This window comes from Rhinolophus sinicus, chromosome 16, assembly GCF_057876585.1.
Source record: "Rhinolophus sinicus isolate RSI-liver-muscle chromosome 16, RSI-T2T, whole genome shotgun sequence".
Taxonomy (NCBI): domain Eukaryota; kingdom Metazoa; phylum Chordata; class Mammalia; order Chiroptera; family Rhinolophidae; genus Rhinolophus; species Rhinolophus sinicus.
The window spans coordinates 30,279,963-30,304,531 of NC_142516.1; the positions used below are offsets into that span (position 1 = coordinate 30,279,963).

At 51.6% G+C, this 24,569-nt stretch overlaps 1 protein-coding gene across 2 annotated transcripts in view; it reads left to right on the plus strand.

The window, feature by feature from the left end:
- SHB (SH2 domain containing adaptor protein B) overlaps positions 1 to 24,569 on the plus strand; it is a 131,370-nt gene that overhangs the window by 74,140 nt on the left and 32,661 nt on the right. Inside the window, exons 3-4 of one of the 2 annotated variants that reach the window (XM_019729169.3) lie at positions 7,874 to 8,089; positions 22,603 to 22,710. In XM_019729169.3, coding sequence (XP_019584728.1) covers positions 7,874 to 8,089; positions 22,603 to 22,710 — 324 coding nt within the window. The remainder of the gene's footprint in view (positions 1 to 7,873; positions 8,090 to 22,602; positions 22,711 to 24,569) is intronic. The other variant, XM_019729168.3, reaches the window with a different exon arrangement.

Genomic DNA, 24,569 nt, shown 5'->3' on the forward strand with positions numbered 1-24,569 from the left:
ATCTCCCTTCTTTCTGAGTACATTTCGACTCTGACCCCATCATTCACTGTCTGTGACACCAGACAGGTGCCTCAGCTCCCTAACCCTTGAAGGGTCTCCTTTACTAGGACCTGAGATTCTGTGAAATGCCACCTCCTCTCTGAAGTTTTTCAAACTCCCAAGGACTGCATTGCTTTGTTTCTACCACGGTCGGTGCCACTTTCGGTCTGTGGGGCCAGTCAGAACTGGAGTCACCCAGCCGAGCCTCTGAACCTGTCTGAGCCTCAGTGTCTGCCTTGTAAACTAAAGTGGCACTTGCTTCCCTGTGTCCTGGGCATAAGGAATGATACACAGCCAATGGCCAGGACAGTTCCTGGCACTAGCTGGTGCTCAGTAACTTGTAACTGTTACTAACTCAGTGCTTGATGTTGGGGTCCCGATTCTCCTGCTAAACCAGGGGTATGGGGGGAGGGGCAGGACCCTCGTCTGCCACCATTGGGGTGCTCATCGTTGGCCTGGGGCACACTTTAGCACACAGTAAGGGCTCAGGGGATCTCTGAGAAAGAAAAGCAGGCAGGCTTCCCTGCTGGCCTATGAATTTGGATCTCGTAGTTGACGTGGAATCGGAAAACTGTCTCCTGAGGAAGTTGCTACTCTAAATGGAGACGCCTGCACGCAGCTGCCTTGAGCCTGGGACCAGGCAGTGAGTTCGCCTCAGTGAGTCTCCACGGGGGATGGCGACAGAAGCCGGGCCTGCAGCCGCTTAGAGGCCTCCGCACGCGAAGGCAGTCCCTGGAGTAGAGCAGAGTGACGGGCAGGGCTGAAGGATGCTGCCGAAACTGTGGAGAGCAGCTGAGAGCTCTGCGAAGAGGCCCATGAGGCCTTTTAAGTCACGAGGAAAGCGTGTTTGGTGTTATCAGGTTTGCAGGCTTGACTCCCCTCTGGTGCCACAGAACGGGGGGGGCTCAAGGGACGACGCTGTCACTGGACAGATGACCGAGGGGAGGGAGCACACCAGGCTCCCTGACTGACTCAGGTCTTTCCCTCACCTGTAGGCTGAGTGTAAAAGAGCAGCAGGACAGGTTCCACCGCCAGTGACAGGCCTGTTCTGTTCCCTCCAACATGACCAGTGTTTTCCTTCCACACCCCCTGCTTCCGCAGAGCTCACGCTCCGTTTCTTGGGTGTTTCTGTGCACGCCTGGAAAAGAGGTGGTAAGAGAACCCAATTAGTCAGTCTCCTGGCTTCTAGACAGCTCCGGAAACTGAACGAGATAGAGCAGGAGGAGGTGTGGCCTGCTTGTGTCAAGCTGGGTTTGTCGCCAGGCTTTGTCTCTGAGCCACCCTGCCCTGCCCTTGCTGGCCTGCAGTGTCCACCCGAGAGGACTCCTGCTGCCCCAGGCTGCCCCCTCGGCCCCCTCGGGCCACTTGAATCCAGGCATCTGTTGAAACACCCTAGTTGGGGGGTGGGGGGGGTTCTCCAGCAAATGTTTTAATAGTTCAGATGGGGAAACGTCCCCTGTCTTTTCCCTTTGATGTGGTGCCCTGGAACTTGGCTGGGTCTCGGCCACGTGTCTAATTAGGAACAGCCACCCGCCACTCCCGTGGAGCTCCTCACTCAGTCTGGGTGCTGGCTGTGCTTTCTCACACCTCAGTCCTGACTGAAATACATGCCCGTGCCTCCAGAAGATTAAAAACAAGACGGTCTGATAAGGAGATGTCAGGAAGCATCTGGAAAAGGCAGGAGGAAGAGCCTTCGTCCAGGAGTTAGAGGACCGGAGGCCTTGCCCCTGCTGCTTTCTTCCCTTCCCCGGGCCTTAGTTTCCACGATGAGACTCCTGGTCCCTGAGACCGCCTCTGTGTGTTTCATACTGCGTGCAATGTTTGATCCAGAGCGGGGCTCCCATGGGGAGCCAGAGCAGCAGCTAACCCCTTAAGCTGTGGATCCAGAAATGAAAGTAGTTCAGAGTGGGTGTTGAGACCCTTCCATTTCCAACACAGGGCTGGCCTGTCAGAGTTCAGTAAGTAGGCCTTTCCCCGAGGGGGATGATGCGCCCTCTCAGAGGAGGGCAGGGTCTTGGAATGGTGTCCCGAGGACGTGCCAGTCATGGTAACTGACATAGAACAACGTCCCTAGAGTGTTTGCTGTGTACCAGGCACTGTTCTAAACACCGAATGTGTATGAATTTGTGTAATCATAACATCCTTCCGAGGTGGGTGCTGTGGTCCCCACCGGCAGACATGAGGAAACTGGGGCACCCTGACCCAGTCCCCGCCCTGGAGCCAGGATTCAGACCCATGCTGTCTGGCAGGATTGTGTTTGCAGCCATCACAGTGTGCTGTTGAACCTGTGGCTCACCCGGACCCAGGGCTTTGCCTCCCTCTTGGCGGCTGCTGCAGGGCCCCTTGTGTTGTGGGTATGTCGTGCTAGTGATGCTGCCGGGACCTCTGAGTCTAGGCCACCCGCATCCCTGGCATCTCGGGCACGGGTCCAGGTGGCTTAGAAGCCACGTGGGAGAGGTCTGATGGCACTGCCGGGCAGGGCCTGGAAATAGAGGCCTCCATGGGCGACATATCCCTGACTGAGCTCTGCCACCCTGTGATTTGGGATCTGGTATGGATTCCCAGACAAGCCCAGCTGGGAAAATTAAAGGTTGAGGGGCCTGCAGGCCAGCGTCTGTCATTTCTACCTGGGCTCCTGCACGTCTGTGCCAGCCTCTCCCCACCCAGTTCCACCCTGCCCAGAGGTTCTAGGGCACCTCTCCTTGGTAGACACTCCTGAAGGTGGCGTCCTGAGGCAGTTGAGGCCATTCAGGATCCATTTCACCTGCCTCCAGCTTCCTCCTTCACTGGTCCCCCTGGACAGCCCTTCTACCCCATGTCTACCTCAGGCTTCCAGCCCCTGTGCTCAATCAGATGCCCATTTTCTGTACCACGACCTCGTGTCTAAATCCTTCAAGGCCCTCCGAGGTTTCTCCCAGCTGAGTTGAAGTGTCAGGTTTGCTCCCTGTTGAAGAAGCTGAACCATCTCTGATTGTGTCAGGGGCTCCCCGAAAGCCAGGACTGTGTCTCATTCGTCTCTGTCCAGCTCTGGTGCTGGGCACTGAGTAGATGCCTGGCCGGGTATGAGGACGGCTCAGTCCCCCAGGGAATGTGCGCTGATTTCCCTGGCCTCAGTCTCCTGGAGAAGGAAGCCATGCCCTGCCCTCCTTCTGTTCCTGAAGGGAATGTAAAGAGGTAAAGAAAAGTTCTCTTTTCTGCTAGTCTTCTTGCTAGTAAAAGTATTTCCCATAAATACTTTTATGTAATTTTTCATTTACATGTGTGTTCGTCTGCTTTCAAAATATAGATTTGAGGCTGTCCATAATAAAAAGAAATGTGTATTATTGAGGCTATTATAACAGTAAACAAAGTCCATGCAGAAGGATGAGTGAGTGAATCTACACAGTGTATATCTAAGCTAACATAGCTATTGAAGTTATGCATTAAAGTGAACTCTGAGCTTCCTGGCAGCCAAACCAAAAAAAAAAAGCAGGGGTGGAGAGGCATAGAGTTGGTGAATGCTCGAGTGAAGTGTAGCATATAGTTCATTGTTCATTGCTCGTTCGTGGACTTGGGGAACTCGAAACCTTCGTCAGATCCACCCAGTGGGCTTCTGGTTTGCACCGAGTTCTGTCCTGGGCCCCTAGCTCAGATACTCGCTGGCTCGACAATCCGCTGGCCTTTGCCTCTCCATGGCTGCAGCCCTTGGTCAGAACCTGCCTCACCCTCTGTCCCCTTGATGAATGTGCTCAGGGTCCCTTCAACGCCGAACATTCTGATTCTAAAGAAAGTGCTCTCTCTCCTTCCTTTATCCCCCCCTCCATATGTAGTTCCACTTGAAAAGCTTTCTACTCCAGAAGTCAACAGAAATCCCCACCTTGTCAGTTTAATGTTTCTGCTCTCTGCCTAACAGGCATGAAATCACAGCCTGCCACCCGATATTAAAGGTCATTTTCCATGAATTTATAGATGGTGATGTTCAGATAACTTGTGACTTAAAACATATGGTCACCAGCTCCCCTATTAAAGCAGTCTCTGGACCGACACAGATTGGTCTGGGTGAGAAGGAGGATGGACCTGGTCATGAGGCAGGAGATTGTGATGCTGGCAAGCTGGCCTGGCGTGAGCGCCCTCGACTTCCTGGGCCTCCTGGCAAAGCTCTCCTGGGAGAGATGCTCCCTAAATGGGTGTTCTCGCAGGGAAAGGCAGCTGCTTCCGAAACACACACAGCTCCTGTAAGCCCGACCCGCTTAAAAATCATACTTACATTTATGTGTTCCTGTCTTAATTACATTTTTTCTTTACTAGCATCCTTATTCATTATTTAAAACAACTTTCAAAAATAGTTATGCGGTAATTCCTACCTCTATCCACAGCAGCTGTTTATCTTCCTGGTTCAGGTTTTCAGCCCCTTATTCATGTGTATCTGTACTTACAACACTGCTGTCGTCGGAGTGTAGATATTACGGGCAAAGTCTGTGATGCTGATTGTCAGCAATTCCTAAGTGAGGAGGAGAATTCCCCTTGGGGAATTTTCCACATTGTCCAGGGCTTGTTTGGAAAGCCCACACTATACGGTTTCCTCTCAGCACATAAACAATCTTGTATTTTACTTTTTAACTTAGCATAATTCCGTGCACACTTTTCCATGTAGCTACATAATCTTCGGATTTATCATTTTAATGACTGCTTAATATTCCATCCAGTTAGCATGCCGTAATTTACTTAACTGTTCCCTATTGTTGGGACCTTAATGAAAATTTGAATTCACCATGTAACATGGGGGAAAGCTTGTTTTAATGATTACCGTTAGAACATCCCCTGCCCTGACTGCATGCCATTACTCACCCAGCTTTGTGAGGCACAGATGCTCTTGGAACAATAAATCTTGCATGAGTGGTGTATGCACGAGGGCCTCTGATTTAATAGCTAATCTCACTGCACGTGTTTTCCTTTTAGGTTGGTATTTGTGTAGAGCATCCATCTCTTCTGAGTATTGTATCATACTAAACTATATGCCTTTGGCATATTCCAGGTACTTCCACACTGTAGTCGGGGTCATCAATGAACTGGAATTTGGGGTGCTCCTGATTATTGGGGGCCCACAGAAGTGCATTCGTGCCTTGTGGTGCCCAAGAGTAACTGGAGGTTCGCACGCAAAGTGCGTTGTGAACTGCGGCTGCTTTCCCGCTATCCTCCACCCTCAGAATTCTCCAAAGACAGGCGTCAGGACAGCACTTCTTAGAACCAGGGCCAGAGCGATGGGATGACGAGGCCTGGACAAAGCAGACTGGGTCGGTTGGTAGAGTTAGTGCTTTACAGAGTTGTCTCCAGTACTTTACCTTAAAGTGACCAAGTCCTACCTTATGAAGCTCTTTATTCCTATTCCTTCCCCATAAAAAGAGATCTGTCCTCAAAACAAAGAAATGATCCCAGTTTACTCATGGGATCTAATAAAGTGTGTTTTGCCAAAGGAGACATCTCAGAGGAGACGGGATTTTAGGTGGCCTGTGAACCACGTAGGGAGAAGGTTTTTTTCCTTTCTCTCTCTTTCTAAAAAGAGAAAATAACCCTTATTTGCCAAAGAAGGTGTCTCCCTTTGCAGCTGGCGGCCCCCATAGCTCTCCCGTATTTGCTCATCTCCTTTCCAGCTGAGAGAAAGCACACGTTGGCATTGGGCCAGCCGCCCAGCGGGCAGTGGTCCCTCCCTGGTCTTCTCTTCATTCTTTTTGTTTATCAACTCTGGATAATGGCTTATGGGACGGGGATATGAAGTTTACTTTTTAAATGATTTCATTTTCTTTGACAAACGTGAGACAACATAGATAAAAATGGTAAAGAATAAGCCAGTTGGCACTCAAAAACAGCAAACTCATGACGTCAGCACATGACTACATGAAGTCCGGGCAGTACTACCCTAGTGTTATTGAATGTCAGCACTAGCGACCACCGGCACAGCCTCTGCTGGCTTCTGTCGCCTTCTGTGGTATTAGGGCATGCGCAGGAGGCAGGATATTTGTCGTGCCTGTGAGCTGACCCTAGATCATGCAGCCTAGCCTAAAAGCACTGCTCTCGCTCAGAAGAAGCTGGCGTCACTCGTCTGTTCTGTCAGCTGCTCTTCAAGGCATAGAATTCCTGCGGGATTCTACCGTATCTTTATGCCATTGAAACTCTGCTTTGGAGAATGCCTCAAGAGTCCTCAAGCGACAGCTCACGCTCACGACCTCACCTCCACTCTCTCACCTCCTTGGGTCCAGCACTCCAGCAAAAGGGGACAGTGAATAGACATACAGTGGGACGTTATTCAGCCTTAAAATGCAATGAAATTCTGACACATGGAAGAACCTTAAAAACATTGTGCCAAGTGAAATAAGCCTGTTACAGAAGGACAAATAATTGTATGATTTTCTTTTCCCCCTTATATGAGGTACCTAGAGTATCAAATTCATAGAGACAAAAATAGAATAGTGGTTGCCAGGAACTGGGACAGGGAGAAATGGGGCGTTAGTATTTAAAAGGTATAAAGTTTCAGCTTAGGAAGATGAAAAAGTTCTAGAGATGGATGGTGGTGATGGTTGCCCAACAGTGTGAATAGACTTCATGCCACTGAACTGTACATTTGAAATGGTCAGAATGGCAAATGTTATATAGATTTGACCACAGTAAAACCAGAAAGTAGGCAGTGAGCACGTTCTCTGCAGCCCCACTGCCTTGGCCGGCCCTTGTCCTGCCACAAGGAATCCTGTCCTCTCCTGTTTCCACTTGTCAGAGCTGTCGGTTCAAATGTCATCTCTCTCTCCTCCTGCCTCATCCCTCACTGGCCCCTCACAGACCCTGCACTGAGCTCCTTTGCCACAGAGTATTATGGTGATTTAGGTTGTTGTATCTCCTCTGGAAACGGGGGGCTTCCTGAGAGCAACCTCTACAGCAAACCCTCCCTTCCTTGTATCCCCATGTGGGCCCTGCACACAGTGGATGTTTATGATCAAAGCAAGTAAAGTGTCCCTGTTTGACTCAGAAGCACCCAATTGTAGCATCCTAGCATCCATCTTTCAGTTACCACTGGCCTCTCTGGAATGAGCAGCAGTTGAAATGAATGTCCCTTGGGTGGGGCGTCGTCTAGACAGGAGGTCGCCCCTCGGCCCCCACCAGAGCCAGTCCTTGGCAATCTTTCCAGAAGATCAAGGGTTTTCGTCCCTTATGCAGAAGTGGAACTGGACATCTGCTCTCACGTCCCTCAGATGTGCTCAGTGTGTTAGAAGACAGGCAGGCTCTGGGGGAGACAAATACTGGGAAAGGGTCACATGTGGAGCATTGTAGGGGAGAAAATGGTAACCCTGGGTCCCCTGGAGAGGCTTGTTAGGGCTTTGAAAATGAATTTGCAAGCTGGGCGAAAACTTGAGAATCCTTGGGCCCAGTCTCCTGGTTATTCAGATGGGAAATGAAAGTCCAGCAGATGGGGCACACCCCTAGTGGGGAAGACCCCACTCATCTGTAAAGTGACAGGTGAGAGCTCTGTCTGCTCTGGGCTGGTGTGAGAACACACGTGGGACCTCGTGTGCGCTGCCCTTGAGACTGCGATGAGCAAGCCGATGGGGGCAGTGAGCCTTCTGGTTGTGTCATCAGGACCGTGAGCCTGAACTCCTAGTGAGCAAACCTCGCCTGAAGAGAGCAGAGGTGCTGCCTTCACGGGGCGGGAGGGACAGGTAAACCCCGAAAGGGGCTGCTCCTGTGCGGTCCTCCCCTCCTTGGCTGGCAGTCGTGAACTCCTGTGGGTGTCCCCTGGCAGATCCCAGGTGAGGACGCGTGTGTTGCACATCTGTTACATCTCTGCACCCGTCTTTTTCGCCTGCAGAATTTCAGAGGCAGGAAAGCGTCCGGTCCCAGCACAAAGGCCTCCAGTTGTACGACACCCCTTACGAACCTGAGGGCCAGAGCCTTGACTCAGACCCAGAGAGTGCCGTCAGTCCCCGACTGCGGGAGAGCAAGCTGCCACAGGACGACGACAGGCCTGCCGATGAGTATGACCAGCCATGGGAGTGGAACCGGGTCACCATCCCAGCTCTGGCAGGTAAGAAGCCAGGGGCCCTGTGCAGAGGTGGCCGCTGACCCGCACTTGACACTCACCTTTGGTAAAGGGAGTCACTGCACTGGGGCCTGCCTGCTCAGGTAACCCACAGGGCTTTGTTTGATCAGCTAGTTGGGTTGTCTTCTCTTCTGGTACAGCTGGACTCCTCGAAGGTGATGAGCGTCCTGGAGGGCAGGGAGGCCAGGCCAAAGGGAAATCCTGGGTCTCAGTTCTAGTCTCCCCAATCTTTAAAGACGGCCCAGATAATCTCATTGTCTGACTCTGTCTTGATCCTGTTGATAATGCTCTAGTGCCCTGAAGCCAAGATTTCAGAAGGAACTTTCTTAGAAATGGAAAGAAAACCAATCTGCAGAGTGGCTCCTATTGGGCCTGAGGCAGCCCGGTGCTTCCATCTAGTCGTACAGCTGTCCTAGGCCTGCGTGCCTCCTGTCCCAGCTTTAGCGTAAACCTGCTCAGAGCACAGCCCTGGGCACATCCTGACCTTGGGGCCTGGCCCTCCTCCCAGCCAAGCGCCCCTTGAATAACTCGGGTGGCTCCCTCCCCCCCCACTCTGAGACTGGTGTTCTGGAATCCAGGAATCCGTCACAGTGCTGAAACTCCTCGCTCACAGCCCTGAGGAAAGCAGTCCGCCACACGCGTCACAGGTCTCAGGCTTATGTTCACACCCTTTGGTTCTAATTCCAGTCCTTAGGATTCATGCCAAGGTTATGATCTGAAATTCAGAAAAGGTATTGTGTCTGATCATAAAAGATGGGGAACAGCCTGAAAGTGCAGCAAGTAGGGACTGATTAACTGGAATATTGTGCAGCCACTAAAAAGCGATGTTGACAAAGTGTGTAACAACTGAGGGAAATGCGTATGGTTAATGTTTAGCAGTGAAAAGCCAGACGCAAAAAGCTTATGTGTCTAAGAGGTTAGACATGTGAAAAATGAGGCATCAAGTGACTAATTTAACTCTTGCCACATTGAAGATCATAAAGGGAGAGTTTTTATTTTTAATTTGTTGAAGATTGATTCTGTGTGAAATTTCCCTTTTTCATGCACGACTAGACCCTTCCTGTCTTCCTTTCTGGCCCCCACAGTAAGGCCTCTGCCCTACCCCCATCCTGATCCCCTCAGTTGATGTTCTAGCTGTTACAGCACATGTGACTCACAGTTCCCTGGACGTAGCACACTATGCGAACCCCATTCCTTCTGCCTAATACGCCTTTCCCCGCCTTATCCTAGCTGGGAAAATCCCACGCCTCCATGGGACCCCACTCAAACGCCACCATTTGTGAGCCCTTCCTGGTACTCAGCCATGCATCCTGGGCCTCCTTACACCTCTCTGGGCCTGTTGAGCTTCCTGCACGCCTCCTTGGCGAGCCTTTCTCTCACCATGCAGAGTTCGTTCTGAAGCTGCTGGTCTCACCTACCAGGCTGTGAGCGCTTGGTCCAGAACCAGAGATGAGCATAGTCGTGTGGCTGAAGGTCTCTCCCAGGCATTTCACAGCCACCTCGCTTCCCTTGGCACAAGGGAATCCAAAGACTGTGCCTGTCCCCTAACATGGCTGGTAAGAGGCTGTGCTCCTTCTGGGTGTGAGAGCAGCCAGAACGGAGCCATTGCTGTCTGAGAACTTGCTCTTTGCAAATACCAGTTTGATTAAAGGGCTACAGGGGCTCATGTGACAACTCTCTCAGACAGTAAAGGCCCGTGGCACGAGATAGCACTGCAGGCAGGTGTGGGATCTCACCCTCTTCTGGACTGAGCAGGTAATTGAAGGGCTGTGCTACGTTTGATGCTCTAGCCTAGCCTAGTTCTTGCTGCTCAAAATATAGTGCCTGGACTAACAGCATCTCACCACCTGGGAGCTGGTGAGAAATGCAGGGTCTCTCGCGCCCCCCCCCCCCCAGACCTACAGAGTCAGAATCAGTTTTAACGAGACCCCAGGGTGATCCGTGTGCACGTTGAAGTGAAAAGCATTTATCCCACTGGACACCAACTTTTCAGAAGGCTCTCAGGCCAGAACTTGTCCACTTCTAGCCAAAGATGGTTGTAGAACTTCTGTACATTTAGTTTTTCACAAAAGATCACAAGGTCTCAGATATAACTGTCTCTGAGTAAGTTTTTGAGCCACAAGTATCCATTCTGGACCAGGTTTTATGTTGCGCAGTTGCTATCAGAAGTGTCATCATAGGTTGATGTCTTAGGCGTCCAATAGAAGACAGTCTCAGAATTATGTCCCCGTCTGTGTCTCATCAAGTTGGTTTAGCTCTGTGTGTCCTGCTCTAGCGTATATACCGGTTGTGCTTTTCCCAGCAAGCTTTCAGCTTGGTTCTAATTTCGGGGGCGCAGAAGGAAGCTGTTTCACTCGGGCTGGAGGGATGCTGTGAGCAGGGGCCTTCAGTCATGACCGGGTCCCTCCCATGGCTGTGAACAGAGCCTGTCGGGTGCAGTGTTGGTAGGTGAGGAGCGAGCACCCTTCTATTTTTCAGCCCAGGGTGGAGATGGAGTGAGAGGTGGATGGGCCGCCTGTCAGATCATGAGGAGGAGTCGCAACAGCTCAATTGGCTTGATTGCTAAAGTGCTGCCACCATCCCATTTGTACACCCAGAAGTGTGGCTGCTCAAGAATAAAGGCTAATGTTCCCGCCTGAGTGGATGGTGTGTGTGTGTGTGTGTGTGTGTGTGTGTGTGTGTGTGTGTGTGTGCACGCACGCACATGCTCTTAGCCCGTCATTAGTGCTTCACTAAGCCCTGTGCTCATTGTTACCATACCTGTTTGAAATGCCCACACAGCTTTTCTGGGCGCTGGGAGCCTGGGGTGCAGGATTGTAGCTGGGAAACATCTGTGTAGGATCAAGTTGTCTGGGCAAAATCATTACCGTCTCTTTCCAGCCCTATATTCTTTGATTCTGTATGTTTAGTCTGGATAAGGAAACCTGGGCAGGGAACCTGGTTAGTGTTTTTAAATTTTCAAAGGGTGTAGAGTGTGAGGGGACCCCCCCACAGAGGGCAGAGCTGGGCCCCCCAAGGAGGAATCATAGGGATTTAGGGTTCAGGTGCATGGTAAGAACTTTAGTTATACCTGAAAGTGTGTAAGGAGCTTCCTCTCACTGGGAACTTGTAAGCAGAAGCGCGACAGGCCGAATGGGTGTCAGAGGGCTTTGCCGGCCCTGGGAAGCTGGCCTGCAGTCACCGTCAGGGATCCCTCCATGCTGCACCCATCAGGACCCCAGCAGGCTGGTCAGAGACTGGGAGAAGGAAAGGCATCTGAATTAGCTCCATGATTCAATCTAGGAGGCAAAGTTCTTTCTACCTTTCAAAGTGCTGTCCTGCATCGCGTTCGTGAAAAGAGGCACTTCTCGAAAGGGTTCTTTGGCGTTCTCCACAGAAGTAGCCCTTCTGGGCCAGTCGCTCCAGAACAGCCTTCATGGAAGTCAGACCCTTCCCATCTCAGGCAGACTCTGGGCGCTGAAGGCTTGATTATCGCTGTCATGCGGGGTACCCTGCTCGTTGCGCCATTTGTCGTGCAGGGAGGCCTGCAGGGTCTCTGCTCCCGCTCCCCATACAAGAACACAGGATATGGTGAGGCCAAAAAGGAACACCCACGGAGCCATAGGTAGGGGAGTCATACCACTATATTCTCTCTGGCGGCACTATACTCTCACTGGAGGCTGGATCCACACTGTCCGCAAACCGCCATCCACGCTTCCCAGCCCAGCCGCCATCTTCTTGCTAGCCCCCATTCTTTCTCTTTTCCTCTAGCGTAGCCACAGTAGTTATATTAGTGGCCAATGGCTCACTGGTTACAGCTGACGGCCAACTAGCCACAGCTGATGGCCATGCAATCACAGTTGGCCATTTACTACCTGAGCCAGCACCTGTCTATGTGAGGCCGAGAGCCTGGAAACTGCTTTCTGGGGCTCTGCCCCCACATCGCTTCCCGGTTGTCAGTGAAAACAGCTACTATAAGGTGTAGGATGGTCATAGCTTCTTAGGAATCAAGTCTTCCCGTCTCAGTGTTGTGTGGCCTGGTGAGTGAGAAATACCACAAGCTCTCCAAAAATCCCTGGGCCTTCATTGCCTGCCCTCCTTCCTGGAAGGTGGTTGTGGCCTCAGCCAGAACCCCCACACCACCCCCGAGCAGTCCAGCAGGTCCTGTCGTGGGTCCAAGCCCCCAGGACAGATGCCCGGTCAGGTTTCCCCTCCAGCTGCAGGAAACCGGCTGTGTCCCTGCCATCCACAGAGAGGTGGTGTGGCTTCCATCAAGCTGTCAGACCCCTTTCCCACCCGGCAGACACCTACCTTCAGAGTTGGCTGGACTCAGTTCCTAGTCTGCTTTGACTCACTCACTGGGAGTCTTTATAGCAACAAATTGGGAGGCCTCCAGGTGGGTCTAGAAATGGCCTTCCTGTGCAGCCCACAGCCCCCAGATGCAACTCAGGGCCCACACAAGGGCTCTGTGGGGCCGAAGCAGCAGCCTCGGGTGACTGCACACTGTCTCAGGGCAGCATTGGTTTGAGTGGAGGGTCTGAGCAGCCCCTGGGATTTGTAGTACAGATCATTAGATGGGCAAATGGAGCCTGCACAGGAGGTGAGCACACAGGGAGGGTAGAGGAGCTGGGTGGAGAGAAGCAGGCCCAGGCTTGGGGGGCACAGACTTGGTGTCTTCACATCTCTGAGTGGTCACAGGAAGGACAGGGATTGAACCTGTCCTGGAAGCATCTATTCCCTCCCTCATGTAGGACACGTTCCTGCTGCAGAGAGTCCTGGTGAGGCATTAAGGGCATCGCTTCAGGAAAGTGCTGACATTTACTGAGCACTTTCTGTGTGCATTATCTCATTCAGCCCTCACAACCACCCTCTAGGAGATTAGTTTCCTCCTTTTATAGATGAAGAAACTGAGGTTCAAAGAGAAGAAATCTCTTGCCCCGGGACCCATGGCTAGTCAGCCACAGAGCCTGGATTTGAACCTGCGAAGTCTAACTCCAGAGCATAAGGCCTAACGCAGGCAGTGTCTGGGCTCCCTGCTGCAATCCAAGATGCTGCATAAAATACGGTGGGAGCCCTCACCCTCCCAGAGCCCACGGGAAATTTCACATGCCTTTCATCACCCTCGCACCAACTTCTCCCTGTGTCTACAGCTGGCAGGATACAATACTGGGGTGTATGTTCCCTCTTGGAAAGCGTCCAGCTGAGGATTCTGTAGGAGCCCAAGTTCTGGAGGTTTGAGCCTGCATGGGAGTGATGAGAGCCACCCCCGCTTTGGTCATGCTCTGCCACCACTCACACAGGGAGAGGCCCTCATACATGGCACCCCACTCCCTTGTCCTGCTGGGCAAACGGCCCAGAGCGGGGAAGGGAACTGCCAGAGCCCTCTAGCAAAGCCAGTCAGGCCACACACGGAGGATGGATCAACATTTCCTTTTAATCCAGTGAGTGAGTTAAAAGCTGCATCCATAATGATTGATTTGCCATTGCCGCTAGAAGCTAGTGATCAGAGTGCTTGCCCAGGGAGCAGGGCAGCAGAACAATGTGTGAAGGGCACCCTCGAGATCGTGTAGAGAAAGTCATTTCATTTTCAACTCACCGTCTGAAGAGGTGTCTCTGTTGCAGCTACTTTTCAGGCTATATCCTGAGTTCAGCCCGTGACAGGTCTGCCTCCCAGCAAAGAGAGTAGACAGACCTATGACTCAGTGCTGGACAGTTATTTGGATTATTTGTCTGTCTTTCCCACCAGCTCCTTGGCATGTTTCTCTGCCCTGGACAGCTCAGGACAGTGTCTTGCATGTCAGGAGCCACTGGGACAGTAGTAGGAAGAGTCAGATAATCCCAAGTTCACATGCCAGCTCCACCACTCACCAGCTGTGTGACCTCAGACAGGTTCTTCAGTCTCCCTGAGCCTTAGTTTTCCCATCTATAAAATGGGGATCATCACATCCCTTGCCACACTGAATCTCTGTGATGATCAAGGGCAAAGATCTGGATGAAAGGACTTTATAAGCCCGATTGTGTCATGCACGAGAGATTGGTTATTGGTGTTCAGGGAAGGCTGGCTGTATTAAATAAAATTTACTATTAAAACAGTACTACTGCACAAAGAGGTACTTAGAGGGCACAGAGGACCCATTTACAAAGCTCATTCCAGTTTCCCCTGGCAATGAGATACATGGTGTGGAAAGCACCACTTCTGTTGGAAATCCTAAATCTCAATTCCAGCAATGGAGTCCTAACCATAAGCCACCCGGGTCTTCCTTTCTTTATTCACTGGTCTCTGAGTGTGAGAGGGTCCCCACTGCCTTTCTCCCCTCTGTCCCCCCTCCCCCAATTTTAGCTGTGACACATTTGTGGATTGGTTGGTATGCCCACAGCATGTGTCGCAGTCACCTGGAGAAAGCACTAAACTGATTGCTGGGTTCCAACCCCAGAGTTTCTGATTCAGTAGGTTCTGGGGGATAAGCATGAGAATTTGCGATTCTAACAAGGTCCCAAGTGTTGCTGATGCTGCTCACCTGGGGACCCCACTTTGAGAATCTAGAACATACTCAGTACATACTGTTAGGTGCTGGAGTCAGGGTGGAGTTAGGGAGGGGAGGTCACAGCTTGGCTTGGCTGGTATCAATGCCATCTCCTCCAGGAAGCCTTCCCTGTCATGACCAGTCTCTTCCCCACCCTCATTCCAGATTGGGCTGAGACTCCTCTGTGCCGCTACCACATCCTGTATGGGTGTGCACTGGTTTATTCTGGAACAGCCAGTTACACGCTTGTCACTGTCAGTTTGGGGGGCACTAATGCTGTGTTGGTCACCCCTTAACCGGGCACCCTCTTGAATTTTGACGTCTTCCCAGCTTCGTCAAGTGAGGCTAAAAGGGCAGAGAAAAGGAAAGTAAGGTCTCAGGCAGGTATGTCTATTTCCTAAAGAGTTGTGAGTCATCTCTGAGCCAGCTCAGGTGGCTAATTTAAAATAATCCTATTAAGGTAAGGGGGGGGGGGGGGAGAGAAGGACAGGAAATGATCACTTCCCGAGCCTCAGTTATGAAGTTGGCAGGGGTTAACCCTAGGAAGCCTTGCAAGGTGGGTGTGCTTTCATTGGCATCACACAGATGACAATACACAGAGGGCGAGCAGCTTGCCCACTGCCACACCGCTACTGTGTTTCCCCGAAAATCAGACCGGGTCTTATATTAAATTTGTTCCAAAAGACGCATTAGGGCTTATGTTCAGGGGATGTCCTCCCGAAAAATCATGCTAGGGCTTATTTTCCGGTTAGGTCTTATTTTCGGGGAAACACAGTAATGAGCCTTTGCTCCCTCCAATGCTGCACTGACATCTCAAGTGTGGAAAGGGCAGGTCAGAACATTCCCTGTACCCTGTGCTGGTGCGGGGTGGCTTGGGTTGTTGCTGAGGCAGAAGCAGTGTGCCCACTCCGTGCTGACCTCGGGACTTGTCACTCAGGCAAACGCAAATGCTGCAAAGCTGGTAGCACGGATGTTGTATGTGCTCCCAGCTTGCTGCTCCCACTGAGCCCTGTGACGCATACGCTTGGACTCGGAATGAACGTGCTCGACGTCTACAGAAGGTTCCTCTGCAGGAGGTTCCTCGGGGAATCTTAGTCCTGCCACCGTCACCTCATGCACCCAGCACATACCGTACCACCTCCTCCCTGCCATTGGCCCTACTTGGTCTCCCATGATGCTTCCTGCCTCCTGCACAGCTTCCCAGAATGCCTTGGGCCTGCGAGGATATTAACAATTGTGTTTGTACCGGGAGCTTTCTGCTATGTACTAATGAGTAACAGTTGTAATTAATATTTAACACGTGTGAACAGCAGGTCTGCAGAGAAAAGGAGGGTTTAAATGAGAGAACCGGGATCACTTGTTTCCTTTGGCTAATGTGTTACTGAGGGACAGGTTTTTCCAGTTGGCTTTTCTGTTTGACATATGAATGAATTCATTTAGTCACCTAAAGAAAAGAAAAAAACACTAGCATTTAATAGCTTTGATTCATCTGCTAATTATATTGATAGATAGAAATGTTCATTTAAGTGCCTTTGTCTCCCGTGTGGAAAAAAAACAAAGATTTTTTTTTTTTTTCCTCTTCTATTTGGCAAGTCAGTGATCTTCATGTGGGTAGATTTTTAAACTCCATGAGGTTAGAGACTCTGCCTACCTTGTTTACACCCGGGTCCCCACCTAGAGCAGTGCCTGGCAGATAATGAACACGCAGATGTTTGTTAAATTAGTGAATAAGTCAGGTCTCAGAGAAACCAACCCCAAGTGCTCTTTAGGATGCTACCGTATGTACCTACTCATGCAGCCTGCCCACGCAAAGGTGGTCCGTGCTCATATCATTCTGTTATGCTGTGCACCTGTCTTCTCCAAATGAGGCTGAGGGACCTGCACTTGGAGGGGCATTTTTGAATAGCTATTGACTGCTGTGGTGGCCGCCTCTGGTCTAAACTCCCAGGGAGAAGCTGAGAGTGTGTCCCTGCCTATCTGAGGATTGCCCGCACCTCTGGGTACCACGGGATGGGGACACTGGTGTGCCAGGTAGTGGCAGGTGGCCCCTGAGAGCCATGCTTCTGGCTTGTCCCCTCCTGTCTCTCCTGTCTTCCCTCACTGCCCTCTGTGGGGGGGTGGGGGGGTCAACAGCAGAAGCATAGACAGCTGGGCTGGGGCTTTGGAGCTCTTAGATGGGGAGCCTTGTTTCCACAAATGCCCAGTCTGCTCTCTGCAGGTCCACTGATGCTTGTGGGTGGGGCCAAAGCCCCTTTCCCAGGCCCTAGGATTCTGAGTAAGTGTCTGTGGGTGACTGCGGGTGGAGGTGTCAGGAAACACTGCATCAGAAGTAAGCAGGCCATCTCCATCTGACAGGTGAGCTCGGCCTAGCAGAACTAGCAGAACGTACATGATTTCAAGTGTGGGGGGTGAGGGGGGTATATGGATTTAAAGCCTTGTGTTGCTGCTTGCTAACTGGGTGACCTGAGCAAGTTGCCTCTGTTTCCTCATCTGTAAAATGGGTGACAATAGGTGCCAAGAGTTGGGGGCACAGTGAGTGGTCGGTGGATGCTGGCTTTTGGTATCACTGTCGTTACCACTGTTGTTTTGAGAATGTGTTGTGGTGTAGACAGGATTCATGCTGAACTCATTAGAGGCCTCTGGATTCAGCAGACCTGGGTTCCAGTCCAAGTCTAGCTGTTGACTTGAGGCTAGTCAGTCCCTTTTCCAGACCTCCATTTCTCATCTGTAAAATGAGTTATGGTGATAAAGACAGCTTGCTTCTGCAGCTGTAAAGCCTCTGTGTTTGCGTGATTTTATCATTTTCATCAGGATTTTTCCTTACATTTCCTGCAGCCAAGCAGGCGTCCTTGGGATGGTGTCCATGTTTCCTTTGGGGGGTGCAGAATAAGAGGATGAAGACATGCCTCATCGTGCCAGGCCCGCCTTCCCCAGCCCAGACTTGGCTGGACTTGTATGCACTGTGTTCTGGGAACCCAGGCGGCGTCCCGGCGCCTGCCTCACGGCCTTCCCGATGCCCTGCTTTGCCCTGCGTTGTGGAGAGTCGCCGCTGCCTCCCCTCACAATGAGGACCTCTGTTCTTGGGCACCGCCCACAAGATGGGACAGCATGATGCCCTGGGGCCTGCATGTGTCTGCAAGGTGAACACAGAGGCCTCTTGTTGGCAGTCCTGGAAATGCAAACCAAACATTTGCTGAGCCATATGTTGTCTTACAACCTACCTGGAGGTGCAGCTTTCACTCACGGGGCAGGTAGCGGAGAGAGGAAACTGAGGCCCACTCTTGAACTGGAGGGGAAAAGAGGACTACACCTCCCTGGGGCTTAGTTTCTCCATCTGCAAAATGGGGGTTCTAATACTGCTGTGAGGCGCAGATGAGAAGATGTAGGACAGAGTTGTAGAAAGCTGAAGCCACAGAGGACCCTTGTCATGAGGACAGAGTTTTAGTGAATTGCAAGGGTTTGTACATGTCATGGAAGTTTATGGTGTTTCCATAGACTCCAGAGGTCGTAGAGTCCAGCTCACTCCCCAAACCAATGCGTGGTCTCCCTCTTTGCCCCCTCCTGGGGACTCACACCTGCCCCTTCTGTGTGTCTCCACCCCTGCCCTCTCCACTCCCTACTGTTCCCCACACACAAACACACCAGAGTCACAGCCTGTCTGTTAGCAACGTGGAGGAATTGGCACCAAGGACTGTGGAAGGGGTGCCTTAGGCATCTTCATTCTGTTCTCTTTGCCCTTGTGTTTTCAGAGTGATAGCACATCCGTGAACAAACGCAGGCCTGGAACACTGTCCAGGCCCCTGCTGTCAGCCCCATACGGTTTACAAACATGGCACACGTGCATTTCCACCTCATGCACAGCAGGCCTAAAGAAGCCTGTTCAGCGGGCCGAGAGCTCCTTGCAAGTCACTGCGTGTACAGTGTCTTGTTTTCAGCCATTCTAATCCTTGTTCCTTCTGCTTAAGGGGCTCTGTACTGTGCTGGAGAACGGGGAGTGGGGGTCTCCAGAACAGCCAGAAAGAAGCAGCCAGTGCACTTGGAGCGTGTCGCAGGCCTCACCTGGGGCCCCTTGGCTCCCTTCCAGTTCTCTTTGAATGGCCCCTGTCCTCACAGACCTCTTCCATACCCTTGGTCAGCTGACAGGACTGGAGGAATTTTGGCAGACCGTGGACTCTTCTCTCTCTGCCCCTCCCCAGGGAAAGGCACTAGCAGGGCACCCCCAGGTGAGGGGAGGCCACCCAGGGCTTCAGTCCCAAAGCAGAGACATCAAAGGTTGGGGTCTGGGGCCTGCTGCCTGGCCTGGCAGCCTGCTCCTGTCAGCTTAGGCAGGTTCCTTGCCTGCAGCAGGCCCCGTGTGTGAGAGACGCGGGCAAAGTAGCACTGACCTCCGGGTTCTCTGTGCGTGTCAGAGAAGAGCTCCACATCAGGTTCTCGCAGATGCCCGCCCGTGCACAGGAAGCATTCAGTAAAGGTTAAGGCCTTCTCCAAAACTGGTTTAAAATAGTTTCAGGAGAGAGTGCGGCTCCTAAGTTTCCTTTCTTTATTGATGACTGGAGGTTTTACGGTCCTGCAGATCTTGGTGAAGTTTCATTCACCTGGCAGATATTGAGCACCTATTGTGTCTACATCAGGCACTGCTATATGTATACTAGGCGTTGGGCATTTAGCTTTGAAGAAAGCAAAATGTGTCCTGTCCTCTGGGAGCTTCCACCTCATGAATTCCGGCGGAGGTGAGGAAAGAGAAGGTGGTTTCTGATACAGGGCACTTTATCTTCTTGAGGATATGAAATGGAACTATTCTGAGCGTGGATGTGATTATGCGGCTGGGGCAGCACTTACAGGGGGCCTGCTGGACTTGGGTATGTCGTCTTTTAATAACCACCTGCACAGTCCTTCATAGTATAGGTATTGTTGGCCCTAGTTTGTAGAACAGGCAGATATGGCTCAGAGAGTTTTAGAAACTTGCCCAAAGTCCCACAGTAATGGCAGAGGCAGGACTCAAAGCCAGGTCTTCCTTACTCCAAAATCCACACCCTTTCCATGATGTCAAGCCGCTGTAGTTCCTCCACTCGCTGGCCTTGTTGCAGCCCATGGGCGGTTCTGTAGAACCAGCTGTCTGTCTGGCATGGGGAGGTTCAGAGGAGCTGAGGCACAAAGCCCCATCTCTCTTCAGTTGGGAGAAGACACTTGCATATCGCACTGCAACAGATGGGTGGGATCGGACCATGGCAAAGACCGGCTGCAGGACACAGAAGAAAAGAGGAGAAAGGAATTCCACCTGGGACTCTAGGGCTAAACTTCCGCCGGGAGGCAATATTGGAGCTGAATGTTGAAGAATGGCTGGGACTTTTGCACACTGATAGTGAAGAAAGAGGTTCTAGAGAGCAGGCACAGCCAAAGCCAAGGCCTAGGGTCAGGAAGGCAGGTGTAGATTTGGGGACTGGCCATTCTTTGTGACTGGAGCCTAGAGCTGGGCATGGAACCCAGCGGGGTTCTGCAGGGGAAGATGCCCCAGGTTGAGTTGTCGCCAGGTCGCTGAAGACCTTGAGCCCCAGAGGGAGGGGTTCCCCGTCTGTCCAGGGCACTGGGGGCCAGCGAGGGGTTCATGAGTGCAGCAAAGCTGTGCTTTAGGGGCCCATTGGCTTTTTGGAACTTGTTCTCTTTTGCCAGCCTTGAACGACAAACAGAAAAGAGCCAGACCCCGAAGGAACACAGTTCTTTCATCTAAGCACACACTTACTGAGCACTGTCTCATGCCAAGCACTGCAGTAGGTTTAGGGGCAGACAAGACAGGAGAGGGAAAAGAGAAGTAAAATGAACGCCAGGCACTGCCCCCACAGAATGCCCTGATTGGGGAGCAGTGGTGTGGGTACCCACTGGGCTCCAAGAGAAGCGTCAAGTACTGTGAGCTGCAGAGGAGGGAATTCTCAGCAGGTGGGATCAGGGGGGGTTTTGAGGAGGGGTGGTCTTTGTACCAGTGTCTACGGGGAAGGAGAACCCAGAGAAGTATTTCCTCACTTCTTCTGGACCTCCAACCCCTCACCCGTCACCCACAGGGCGGCGGGGTTCTTGTGAGGGTTAGAGCTAGTGGGGTGGGTGCCTGGGACACTGTCTCATTGTCGGTGACTGAACTTCAGGACCAGCTGGTATAAAATCTATAACACAGCGGTCTTTGAACAACATGCTTTTGTTCAGCATCTTTTCATTATAATGTAGATGAGATGCCATAGGAACTGAACTCTTGTTGATATCAATTAGCCTGTGGTAAAATTGGTTTTGTTGTCCTTCGTTTTGCTTCAAGTCGCAGAACAAATGGACAACCTTCAAGTAGAAAGGCCTCCCAGGAGGAAGGTGGGGGGCACCTGAGCTGGGTCGTAAACAATGAGGTCTGTCTGTCATCAGACCAGAACTTTCAGAAGGACATTTGGAGCGTCATGACGGGCCCCCTCAGCTGCCCTGGAGAAAAAACCTGGTGGAGCCGGTGACGGGGCCGCCTCTCCCCCTGCCGCTGGGCCTCTGGTCCTGAACAGCGAGTCTCCCCTGCCTCCGCCAGACTCTGACTTGCATTTGTAATCGCCTATAGGTGGAATTAATTGAGCTCTGTCAGTCTAACGACTCTGCAGAGGTGGCGTATTTTTTCTCTATAAATGACCTTCTTCTTTTGAGGGCTAGTGTCTTCCTTTCTCTTTTACAGAAAATTACTAAAATTGAAAGAATTGCCATTTTAAATTGCAGATTAAAGAGAAACTTAATTAGAAGGAATGAAGGCAGTTGTGTTTAGAGCTTTTGTTCTTCTTTTTTTTTTTCCCCTTTTGCTGCCGAATTGCTGCACTTGGAGTTTGTATATTTTCATTTTAGGTGAAACGATTTGCCTAATTAAGACTGTCATTCATCACCACCTGTGTTCTAAAATATATGGCTATATTATTAAGCTTGCAAGCGAATGTATAAATTAATTCAGTGCTGAATTACCGTGTTGACTGGGACCTTCGTAGGTTTTATGCAATTTATCTGGTATGAAAACTGATTTTTTCCCCCCAATAAAAGTGAAACAGCAGCTTATTTTCTTCATTCAGTCTTTCATTGAACACTTGTCATGTTGTAGGCATGTACTAGGCATGGCAGCTATGGGTAAATATGGCACAGCCCCTGCCCTTGAAGGGTTCATGGGGAGCCACACGGGAAAACTGGCGATTAGGGTACCGTACATAGGTTGAGATCAAGATGAATCTGGGGAGGAGGTGAGGTCAGGGAAGGCTTCCTGGAAGAGGTGACCTCTGAAGGGCAAGGGGAATCGGGTGGAAAGGTTGGTAGAGGGGGGTGGGAGTCATGGTAATTAGACAGGACACAGCCTGGAAAGAGGCTTGGTGAGAGCTGAGGCTGGACAGTTAGCCAGTCGTTGGTTGTTCTGAAGAGCTTGGGTTCCTTTCCAATTGGTGTTCCATGTTCCATGGCTCTCTTCTCACCTTGCGTGCCAGGAGATATGTAGTGGGAATTTATATTGGCGGAAATCTTTACGTTCTGATTTTAGCTAATGGAGCCATAGGTTGTCAGAGGTGAAAATACCTTACAGTTAGTTCATCTGGTCTCTCCCTCTCCTCCACCGGTGGCAAAACTAAGCCGAGAACCTCATCTCCCACCTTGCCCCTCCCTACACCATGCCACTTAGCTAGCTGCCTCCTCTCCTTCCCTGACAACCAGAAAGCCAGCACAAGGGAGGCATTATGGGGAAGGGCAGGTTGGTCCCATGCTCCCTGAGCCCATCTCATGCTGTGCCCAGATCTCCGTCTCAATGGGGCATCACACAGGGGTCTTCCCTGACTCACCCTTTAGTCTCAAGTCCTGTTGACGTCACCTCCATCATTGAGAAAGCTGGCCTCTATCACCTTCCCTAACTGCCTCCAGGGTTGCCCCAAACCCACCTCCCATCAGCAGGCAGAGAGATCTCTAAAACCCAATCTGAGAATGGCATTTCTTGATTCAACCCATCCATAGGATCAAGTCACAGCTCTTTAGAAAGGGGCTCTCTGAATGGGTCCTCACCTGCCTACCTGACGTCCCTGTTCGCCCCTGCCCACGGTCAGCCATCCAGGGCTCTGCAAGGTAGGTGGCTCAGGTCAGACCTGCTTTACCTCTTCCTCTCCCCCCTTCTCCCAAACATAGACCCCATGCGATCAGTTGCCATGAAGACAGGTGTGGTTCAGTGAGAGCTGCGGTGAGAGAGCCAGGCTGCTGGGAAGCCAGGGGGGTACCTATGGGACCATGTGTGCCAAGGCCCCAGCTCTGGGCTTTGTCTCCTCACCATCTCTATAAAAGCCCAGCTCATCAGCCAGATGGAAAAGGGCTTGCTGAGACATCCAACCCTGGGAGCTGTTCCCTAGGAGGGCCTTGAGGTCATGCTGTCTTGTTGTCTGTCCCTCCAGTTGGACACAGGACAGGACTCCCCAGCAGTCCTCGCTATGTCCCCACTCCACGCTGCGAGTCCTAGCGTCACAGGTTGTGGGCATATTAGAGTTTTCTGTGAGTCTTCCCCTGCTGGATAATGCCAGCCCCATTCTTTCAGTGCTCAAGCCCAAAGCCTACAGTCTTGAGCCTCTTTTTCTCACACTCTGCTTTGCATACAGGACACGTCTTGTTATCTCCGCCTGCAGCCAGAATCTGACCACTCCCTGTACCATCTATGTACGTCTCCAATGCCTGCCTGTCCTGCAGTAGCTTCCTCATTGCTCACTCGCTCTCTCTCGCTCCCTCTCAATAATAATCTTTTTAGGTTCACAGCAAAATTGAGCAGAAAGTACAGAGTTCCCGTATACCACCTGCCCTCCATCTCTTCAGCATAGCAATCCTGGGGGTGTTTATTTTTTAAGTGCCAGGTCAAAACCTTGCTCATCAAAACATCAGAATGGCTCTTCATTTCTCTCAGAATAAAACCAAAGTGCTTCCCAAGGCCCACAAAGCCTTGTTCCCTCCCACTCACCCCCCACCAGCCCCCCTTCACGCCCCTCCAGTCGCCTTGGACTGTGTTATTTCTCAAACACTCCAGACATGTTCCCACCTCAGGGTCCTTGAACTTGCTCTTCCCTCTACCCGGAATGTCCTTCCCGCAGATGTCCACATGTCTCATCCCTCCTCTCCTTCAGGAATGTATTCAGATGTCACCTTTCAAGAGGCCTTCCCTGCCCTGCTTTAGTTTTCTCCATAGCACTTATCCCCAGCTGGTGTGCGGTGGATCTGACTGACTTCCTTTATTGTCTGTCTCTCTTCACTCAGGCAGGGATTTCTGTCTTTTGCTCACTGCAGTTTTCCCAGCCCTGACCTGAGCTTGGCCCATGTCAATGAGTGTTTAAAAAATGGGATCGGTGGATGGACAGCCTGCTGGGCCCCGCTGCAGTCATGAGAGTGACCAGCCCCACGTGGGTCCAACACATCTGGAGCCTTCCACTGGCAGGAACCTCCCTTCCCGCTGTTTTCCATAGTGGTTATTAGAGAAGAGTGTCTTGGAGGGATGGAAATGCTTCACAGTCCTGATGGATGGTCTTGCTCAGTGGCTGAGACGTAGAACAAGTTCATTCCCATCCTCGGTCCCCACAGACAGCACGTCACCACAGGCAGGGCTGCGTTTTCCCACCACCTCCTGTGAATGTGAGGTTGATTGCTACGTATCTGACGAGGGTCAGAGGACAGCTCAGCACGTCCTGCTTGCTGGCTGGAGGGGACATGTCTGTCTTTGTTTCACTCAGCCAAGGACGTGTGTTTGTGGGCCTGCAGCTGGACATGCCTTGGGGAACCTTGTTCTGCAGGCCCTGGCCCGGCTTACCCAGCACTCTGCATGTGCCAGGGACATAGGATGTATTCCCTCATCTGAACTTCACAGCAGCCTGGGGAGGGAGGAAATGGGGCCTCAGAGAGGTGGGGTAACTTAGCCGAGGCACACAGCCAGCCAGGGCAGGCTTAGAAGAACA